At 44.1% G+C, this 9824-nt stretch overlaps 1 protein-coding gene across 6 annotated transcripts in view; it reads right to left on the minus strand.

The window, feature by feature from the left end:
* The window catches only part of HOMER1 (homer scaffold protein 1), a 213948-nt gene extending 208175 nt beyond the window's left edge, over positions 1-5773 (minus strand). For all 6 annotated transcript variants that reach the window (XM_081505966.1, XM_081505965.1, XM_081505964.1 and 3 more), the window contains exon 1: positions 5406-5773. In XM_081505966.1, the coding sequence (XP_081362092.1) occupies positions 5406-5410 (5 nt within the window). In that variant the 5' untranslated portion in view covers positions 5411-5773. The remainder of the gene's footprint in view (positions 1-5405) is intronic.
* Between the last annotated feature and the right edge of the window lie 4051 nt (positions 5774-9824).

Here is a 9824-nt window from a genome sequence, read left to right on the forward strand (position 1 = left end):
ACGCTATCTGGAAAAACCACCCTTAAAACAAAAAAGGAGTTCATTCAAATTTCAATTAAGAGGGCTCAATTACTCCATTAATATATTAAAAAATAAACCTATTCTCACGAAAGTTCTCATTACAAGAAAAACAAGCTTTAACAATATGAGGTGATGGAGGTTAGCTGGACCTGTGGTCATTTCACAACACAGACACAGGCTCCCACATGCTCACTGTTATGCTGTACACCTTACAATAATACAATGTTACTTGTCAATTATATTGCAGTAAAACTGGAGAAAAAACCCATTCTCAAAACATGCAAACTCTTCTACTCTTCTTATAGTGGATAGCCTCCCAGTAGGTCGATATATATAAAATTACAATTTTGTTTAATCACAAGTCAAATAACTTTAGCATACAAGGCAAATCTTACCAGCAACTCCATGTACCCTTTAATTTACTTCTTGGGGAATTCCAAAACATTCTCTTTATTTCCATGCACTTTGTATGCCAGCTAGAAAGTCCTTTTTAAACTCCCAAACTCACTATTTCATGGCCCTTCTGAGTGTGTGGCTCTGCTAGGAACATACTACGCTGCTTCCTGCATTTTGACCTCTGCACATAAAATGCGCTGGTCCTTAAAAAAAGTCCTACTCAGACAACCACACACAACCTAACACCATCCCTCCTCTCCTAACACCCTAGAATTCTCCAGGCCTGGCTGGCTATCCACTTCCCCTACCAAGTCATGCTTCATTGTCCAAGTTTGGTGTTTTCACAGGATGCAATGTACAAAGCCAAAATTTAAATATTTAAAACTGTTTTCTCAACCTACTTCCCTGACCCCTCATGTAACTGTTTTCCTTAAAACACTCCAGTGGTTCCCAGAGCTAAGAGCAGTGTTTTTCAAAATACCATTGCTAGTCCTGGGATGTTAACTCAATTTATTGTGTTTCAACCATTGCTCTTTCTTAGAAATAGAAAATACCAGAGTGCATCACACAAAGGGTGTTCTTCTGTGATATTTTATCATTTACATATGTGTGCACTAGGTTGTAAGGTAAAAATGTATAATGGATCACTGTTCAAAAAAGCTTGAAACAGACCAACTTTTGTTTGGTCCACAAGGCCCTCTAAACTGAGCCCTGTGTAAGACTCTGCTGCACCCCATAAAGCCAAGTTCACCACATCAAATTATTTTGCAGTTCCTTGTCTTAATTAACCTGGACACTCAGAGGCAAGTCTGGGTCAGTCCCTTGTAGGGTCACTGCTCCCTTCTCCTGGGCCCTGGTGTGCACAAGGTTTTATTTGTGACCTGCAAGAGTCTGTTTGACTCTTGAAAGTCTGTTTGAGCTATGAAATTAAAAGACACTTGCTCCTTGGAAGAAAAGTTATGACCAAACTAAACAGCATATTAAAAAGCAGAAACATTACTTTGCCAACAAAGGCCCATCTAGTCAAAGCTATGGTTTTTCCAAAGTCAAGTATGGATGTGAGAGTTGGACAATAAAGAAAGCTGAGCACCGAAGAACTGATGCTTTTGAACTGTGGTGTTGGAGAAGACTTTTGAGAGCCCCTTAGACAGCAAGGAGATCAAACCAGTTCATCCTAAAGGAAATCAGTCCTGAATATTCATTGGAAGGACTAATGCTGAAGCTGAAACTCCAATACTTTGGCCATCTGATACGAAGAACTGACTCATTTGAAAAGACCCTGATGCTGGGAAAGACTGAAGCAGGGAGAAGGGGACGACAGAGGATGAGATGGTTGGGTGGCATCACTGACTCAATGGACATGAGGCTGAGTAGGCTCCAGGAGTTGGTGATGGACAGGGAAGCCTGGCGTGCTGCAGTCCACAGAGTTGCAAAGAGTCGGACACGACTGAGCGAATGAACTGAACTGTCTAAATGCTGTCAACCACACTGTTCCCTCTGCCTTGAAGGCTATGTATTTGTCTACAAGGCTCACCCGTACCCATTTTTCATTATTTAATATGGATTACCTCCTCCACAAAAGCTTTTTTATCCTTCCCTCAGCAGTTAATGCCATACACACACTTACTTTGTATCTCTATGATACCTACGATTCAGTCGCTTAGGCATTCCACTGTACTTGACTTTTAGGCTTGACTGTTGTCCCAACTTCTAAACAATAAACTCCCTAAGGGAAGGAGCACATTTTACTAGTCTATGTATCAGCAGCAATGAGCTGTATATATGGCACATGATGGAGGTTCAACACTGGTAAAATGAACAAATAATTAAGACTTCCATCTAACTTCTCTGACGTTAGAAATGTCTGAGTGGTTGCCCTTGCAACAAAGCCCATTCGGATTGCAGTGCTGGATGAAGACTTCTGCATCTTAGCTACAGTTCCCGGAGAGCAGCACCCCGTAGCCTGAGACAGAAAGAGATGTCTGCTTTGCTCCCAGCAAAGAAGGTTCAGATTGCAATGTGGCAGCACCCACTTCCATGTTTCAGGAAGTTATCTGGGGAAGGCAGAGCAGAGGGTTTCTCCAGGTGTCCACCCGCAGGTGAGGTAAGTCAGAAACAGTGTTATCAACCTCACTGGCAGGGAAAAATCACTTTTTAAAAATAACTCACTCTTAATAAGACAGGGGAGGGCATTTTCCCTTGTTGAGGTCAATAAGCTGGCAACATGAGCTAAGCAAAACAAAAGATAGCATGAAATACCTCATCGAAATTATATGATCTCTGTTGCCTACTCTAATCATTCCAAAATAGCTCCTGACTCACTGCTCTCTTTAGGAGATACTACATGGAGGACTGAGGGTCATACCTAACAGGGACTCCTCGCTGGGGCTTGGAAGCTTTTCCAAGACTTTACCTAACATACACGTTCTCATTTTTAGGGGTTCTGATACACCTGTTTCACAAACCAATCCTTCAACTGTCTTCACTGTAATTAAAACAGTTCAGGCAGCATCCAAGACACTGACAGATTCTGCCAACTGTCAGTTTCAGCTGTTCTTTTCCATTTCCAACATAGTTCATAAACTCCTATTACAAGAGCCTTAGATTTGTTTTTCTGCCTGAACTAGTCACTCATTTTCTTTAAAAAATCATTCCTTTTGTTTCAATTTTGCCCCTAGACTTGCAATTATATCCAAAATTAAGGCAAAGGTAAACTTCTATTATGACCTAACATTAGTCAAAAAATATATTTATAAAATGTGAAACTCTTCATCCACAGTATTAAAGTTTTAGATACCAGTCAGAGTAAGTACTTTAGGATTGCCTAGGTAAAACTTTAAAGGCCATTTAAAGCTCTGTTTCCTTTTGGTTTATGTAGATGCAGGAGGCTATGCTTATTCCATACTTATTAGGTACAAACACCAACCAAGTGTGGAAACTTCCACAAATGCCTTCTCTCAACAACTCAGACGAAACAAGTCACTGTTAATGAGAAAGAGTCACAGCCCCAGGTACAGACTTGCAGAAAAACTATGCCATAAATATTTGTTCCTTTGCCTCTCCAGTCAACTTTTAAGAATTTATTAAGGACAAATGAAGTATTTTATAAATACATTTTATTACCCTTTCGTATGTTAAATATTTGGGACTTATTTTCACGCTTTAAAGACCAGTGTTCTTTGTACTAAGTTCCTCCCAAGCTTCCCTTAGTAAAACCACGGACATTCATGCAGCTTAAAGGTTGTGGAAAACTGATTTTCCTTCACGATGCTACCCCTCTACAGCCTACAGAGAACTCAGCCTTCAGCATGAAAAACTGCCACTTGATTTTTCTTCTCTGACACTTTTTAAACAGAAGGGCTGCAGACTCTCAAGGGAAGCCATATTTCAAAGATTCTGAACAGCAGTATTTTTCAGCATTTTCTCTTATTAAAATTGGTACAATTCATCCAAAACATTTTTCAAATGCCATTATTTTCCAGCTTACATGCTTAACAACTGCTTAGAGAAAGCAATCTCTCCATCTGAGAGATTTGCTTCAAGAAACCAACCAGCAATTACAAAAATTGAAAGAGGAGAAAGAAATAATTCATTTTTACAGACTGGAAAAAAAATGTACAACTCACCTAAGACTTTCATTTTACAGATAAAAAAACAAGAGTCCACAAAGGTCAAGCAATCTGCCTCAGATCACCAAGCTACTAATAGAAGCACTAGAAATAGAATGAGGTATTTTAATTGCTCTTAGTATCCCAAATCATGCAAGTTATATATATATTCTCATCACTGTGTCATTTAAGTTTTATAAACAAGTATTGCTCTTTCTCATCAATTCCTGATGAAGGATTCCTACCACACACATTCTTAACATTTTCAAACTTATTCAAGTTAATAAACTTCAAGTTTTAACTCCCAACAAAAAGGGCAGAACTATTAAGAACTTTCCTCTGAACATTTTAAGAAGGAAAGTTTAGGTATGCACACCCCTAAACTGTCAGTGAATTTCCATGTCTATCTTTTCAATCTCTGTCCTGTAATTACACTTCAGATGTCTTTATTCAACCACAAAAAAAAAAAAGAAAGAAAGAAAATTCTGGAAGTTCCTGACAAAAACCATTGGAAAAAAAAAATCTGTCAATGAAACAAACCAGATCATTACTCCATTAATATATTACACATATCTGGCTTAAATTAGGAAAAATCACAAGCATTTTATCAAACTTACTGGGTAAAGGGTTAATAAAAGGTTGAAAAATACACTCTTGTTTGACTTTGGATCTGAAAGAAGGTGTAGACCTGACACTGTTAACACAAACTGAAGAGCTGATCCTAAAAGCCAAAAAACAGAGAAAGTGAACAAGTTCTTTCAACAAAAAGCTGTTTCCTATTCAGGCTCTGATGTCCAACTATGGCAGGGCACTGTGGAGTCCTTCCAAGACTTTCAGATTTTAGTTTTAATGCCCCCAGTAAGTCAATTCTATAGATTTTTGCTTTGGCTACTCAAGGGCAAAACAGAGGGCACAGTGAGAACAACAATTTACACTGGATCCTTTTCAAGGACTGGAGTCTAACCTACCCATTACTTTATAATCGTCCTTTGTGCACCTGATTCTTCTCAAAGTACTGAGAGAATGCAGGGCTTCTCCTTAAAGATACCGGCAACAAAATCTAAGACAACACGACTTTGATTACAAACTGCTGCGGCACTTTGACCAGGAAAGCGCAGAACGTGTGGTTTTCTTAAATATCAGTAATAAAACTATATTCTGGTTACATTTATAGACGTATGTTCCTTAATTACGGCCTCTGGTGTCACTCTACAAAAACAACTTCTTAAAAGGTTAACACACCTATATTTTTAAACTACGATTAGCTTAGCAAGGTGGCAAATTTGTTTGAAAGCCTAAAACAAAGACAATTCACCACCACCGCTCAATAACACACAAACATAAACAGACTCCAAGGGGGTTAAGCACAAAAATCCTTACCCCATTTTGCCCAATGAAAACTTGCTTGTAAGTTCCTGCTCTTATGCTACGGAATAACTTCCAAATGAATTTCTCCGTCTGTTGTTTCGCAGTTGCTTTTCCACCCCCGAGATCCTTTTCTGGAGGTATTTCAATGTAGCTGAAAATTCAGTTGGTTCCCTTAGGTAAAATTATTTCTCTCTGGGAAATACCAAAACGTTCGAACAGAGGTGGCATTTGCTTATTAGTTAAAATGCTGCGCGGAGGAAACGGCGGTCAACTTTATCCACAAAACGAATCTACGTGTCGGAAAACGCAGAATCCAGCTTCACGGAGTCCTGTAAAACATGAGCTTGGTGGTCATTTCGCTCATGTCCTCCTCCACACTCAGGGAGAGTCCAGGTAACTCGGCCTTTTCGGTGCTACTAAGGCTGCGGGTTCAAATTTCTCCACCACACCAGGTTCCTGGGGGTGGAGCGTGCAACCCAATGCGACGTGCACTTGAGAGATCCCTACGAGAAAATAATCCTAAAAGCAGCAATGCCACTGCTTCCCTGCGCTGACATTAGAAAAAAGCTATGTAGAAAAACCTCTTCGACGTGCAAACCCGGCAGCTCGCGACGCGCTCGGCACTCCACATTGGAATCTGTCTTTAATTTTTTTCCCCTTCCTAAGACTGGGAGCAGAGAGGAGGCGGGGAGGAGGAAGAAAAGGCTGGGCAGGATCGATTCACTCTCCCGAGGAGAACACACGGAGCCATTTCCAGGCTGGCAGCAGGCTGGGGGCGCAGCGCACCCGGGGAGCAGCGGGAGGGAGCCCGATCCCACCCCCCTCAGCCCCTGCCCACCCCCCGCCGCCGAGCACAATGGAGCCTGGCTCCCACCCGGCCCTTCATTCGCGACCGCCCCTTGTCCCTCCGTTCCTCAGAGCGCTGCAGGTCCGAGCTCCGGCGGCGGCGAATGAATGAATCAGAGAAGCCAAGCCCCACGCTGCCCCGGCACGCTGTCCCCCAGCTCGCAGGCGGGCCGAGCAGCCGCGGAGCTCGGGGCTGACGGGTCGACGGGCGCTCGCCCGAGCTGAGGCGGGAGGCTGGTCCCGCGCCGGGGTCGGGGGACCGGGGCTCGACGCCACGGAAGAGCCGCGGCTCCAGCGCCCCACCCCTGCTCTCAGCTCCCGCTCCGCGCCGCTGCCACACGCCGCCTTACAGTGCCCGAGCCCCGCCGCTGCCTTCTCACACTCCCATCACCGCCCGCCTCCGCCGGACTCCAGCTCCCGCTCGGCGGAGCAGCGCTGGCCCGGCGGCCCGCAGCCCGCCGCCGCCTCCGCCTCCAGCCGCCGCTTCCCGGGTCAGCGCCGCCCGCGAGAGGCGAGCGCGGCAGCGGAGCGGGCTGCGGGGGGCGGGGAGGGGCGGGGAGAACGGGGAGCAGCGCGGCCCCTCCCCCTGCTCGCGGGAGGGGGCGGGAAGCGGCGGCCGCCGCGCGGAACGGCCGGGAGCTGGGGTGCGGACCGGTCCCCAGGAGCCGGTGGGGCCCTGCAGGGAGCGAGAGGAGGCGGCAGCCGCGAGGGCGCCGGGTACGCCGGTAGTCGGGGGCCGAGCCGGCCCTCGTGGGGAGCCAGGCCGGCCCGCAGGCCCGACGGTACGTCCTTCCCTCCCTTCCCCCTCCTCTAGGGGCCGGCGGCGGGAAGGCCGCGCGCTCCGCTCCTCTGCTGGCTCCCGGCCCCGCTCCGGGCCTCCACCGCCTCCTCCGCGCCCCACGCCAGGTGCTCGCGCTGTGTCTCCATCCTCCCCGCAGGAGGACCTTTAAATAGCGACGTCAGCGCGCTCCTCTGCGCACCCACGTCACCCGCCGCTCACGTCACCGGGGTGCGGGGGATGATGTCACGCGGCCGGAAGTACTGCTAAATTAGGGACGGAGCAGGGGGAGGAGGACTCAGCGAGCTCCTCCGTGCCCACCTGCTCTCGCTTCTCCTTAAAGGCCGAAGCGCAGGAGACAGCCTAGAGGAGCGGCGGGAGGAGGAGATTTCCTTGCCACAAATGTGCCAAACACGAGTGAATCATTCATAGCAACAGTGCCGAAGTGTCAAGCGGGTGATATCCTATCTCCCACTCCCACCCCTGTTGCAGCAGCCTTCCCGGGCTTCTCAAGTCCCCACCAGCGCGGAAATGTGGGAGGAGAGACTGAGCACAGTGGTAGATGTGTTTCCAGCAAGACTTGGAGAAAATAACCTTAATTTTCAAAAGAGTTATCAAATGCCATTCTGGACTTAGTAGTCTTTAAAACTTTTTTCTTTCTTTCTTAGTGGGTACCCCAAATCACGAAAGAATGAAGAGCAGTGTCATGAACAATAGTATAATGATAAGAAGGCTAGTAATATAGGGGGCATCAAATGATGTAAACGTTTTCATTGCGAAGCAGCAGTGTTTTGGCATAGGATAGTGAGTCAGTCTTGACTTCAATTCCCTCGTAATTATCGGCGTATACATAGCAAATCCCAATGTACCTTTTCAGTTCTGATTTATCAAGAATATGAGTTTAACCCTATGGAAACTGAAAATATCACCAAGTGCTTTTTATTTAAGTATTCGCACAAGTACATTTAGACTATTTTTGTCTTCCTTAGTTTTGACGCTGTAACATATAACGCAATATCTCTTATCATCTCGTTTTCATTTCCTGTATGGCAATGGGCTTCCCAGGTGGTAAAGAACCCACCTGCCAATGCAGATTAGGAGTAACCCAGTTCGATCCCTGGGTTGAGAAGATCTCCTGGAGTAGGAAATGGCAACCCACTCCAGTATTCTTGCCTGGAGAATCCCATGGACGGAGGAGCCTGCCGGGCTACAGTCCATGGGGTTGCACAGAGTCGGACACGACTGAGCGACTGAGCACACAGCAGGTGGCAGGGATGAGGAGCCATGTGTCTATAGGTTTACTGGCTATATGTGTGTTTGTGTCTATAATAGATCATACTATGAACGCTCTTCAAATTGCAAATGACTACAGGGTTTTTAAAATGTCCCCATTATTTCATAGTTTATTATTAGGTCGACTCAAATAATGAACATTGATTTGATCTGATTTAACATGATAATCATGGCCCAGAAATAGAATCACTACATAATGCCAAAGGCTATTGCTATTTCAGAGTTAGTCTATAAGTTCAGTGACCATATTTTCCAAACCCAAATCCAAAAGCATCGCTTAAGAATAGATAAAATATTTGAAATCTGAAGTGACCTGGAAAATCCAAGACAGGATTGTGGTTGCTGGGAGAGCTGTAAATGGATATCGATGCAATTTAAATAGAAGAAGCCAAAACGCTATAGAATTTGTACCATGTGTATTTTTTTAATGTTTTTAATATTAAGCTACTCACATGATTTCTAATTAAGGAACAGTGGGTTTTACTTCTTTCTGTATGTACATTTTCTTGATCATGTTAGGAACCCAGAACTGAAGGATACTAGCCAAAAGAATTAGGACCAAGTTGTAACTAAATCAGGCTTTCTGTTATCTTCACATTATAAAATCATGATCTTGCTTATAAGTTGAAATATTGAAAGTAGTTTTAATTAAGGTTATAACAAAGGTTGATCAAAAGCAAACCCCTTCTTGCAAGTTTGTCTAATATACACATTAAGAGTAATAGAAACTTGTACTAACTTATGTTTCAGATAAATGGAACGTCTTAAGTGTATAAAATATTAAAACAATAAAACTATCATTCTTCAAATAATATCATCCCTTGACCCTTGCAAATTAAAATAGAAATTATTACTCTCCTTAACTTTCTCTACAAGCCATTTCCCATCTAAACTAAATCACTTTTGTCTTCTGTGCTCTTTCCACCCATATTAATTACAGCTCTCCCTTTACCATTTTCAAACACTTCATTCCATCCTTTTATCATGACTTCCTCTGATTTACAATCTTTTTTCCCCTCATCTTTACTCAGCTGTCAAAACATCATGTTAGCTGCCTCATGCTTATACAATGCTGACCCTTCATTAGCGTTTCTGCTTTTCAGAGCTACATAGTTTCTTCTCAACTGCTCTTTTGTCAACTGAAAATTGAGAGCAACTGTTTTTCTATATAAATCTCACGGTGCAGTGTAATATAATTACTCCTAAAGTTTGTGTGATTATTTTAACCTCTGTACTTAATCTGGAAAATTCTACCAATAGTGGGTCAATTTTTCTTCCTAGTTTGTGTAGGATTAGCATGTAAGGTAATATATGTGTCCATGTACCTAGTGGTACTCTGTAACTAAGTCATGTCTGACTCTTTGGGACCTCAAGGATGGTAATCCACCAGGTTCCTCTGTCCATGGAATTTTCCAGGTAAGAATACTGGAGTGGGTTGCCATTTCCTACTCCAGGGGATCTTCCCAACCCAGGGATCGAACCCACAGCTCTTACATCTCCTGCTTTAGCAGGCA

The sequence above is a fragment of the Giraffa tippelskirchi genome, chromosome 7, assembly GCF_054371585.1.
Source record: "Giraffa tippelskirchi isolate mGirTip1 chromosome 7, T2T-mGirTip1v1.2.pri, whole genome shotgun sequence".
NCBI classification, from domain to species: domain Eukaryota; kingdom Metazoa; phylum Chordata; class Mammalia; order Artiodactyla; family Giraffidae; genus Giraffa; species Giraffa tippelskirchi.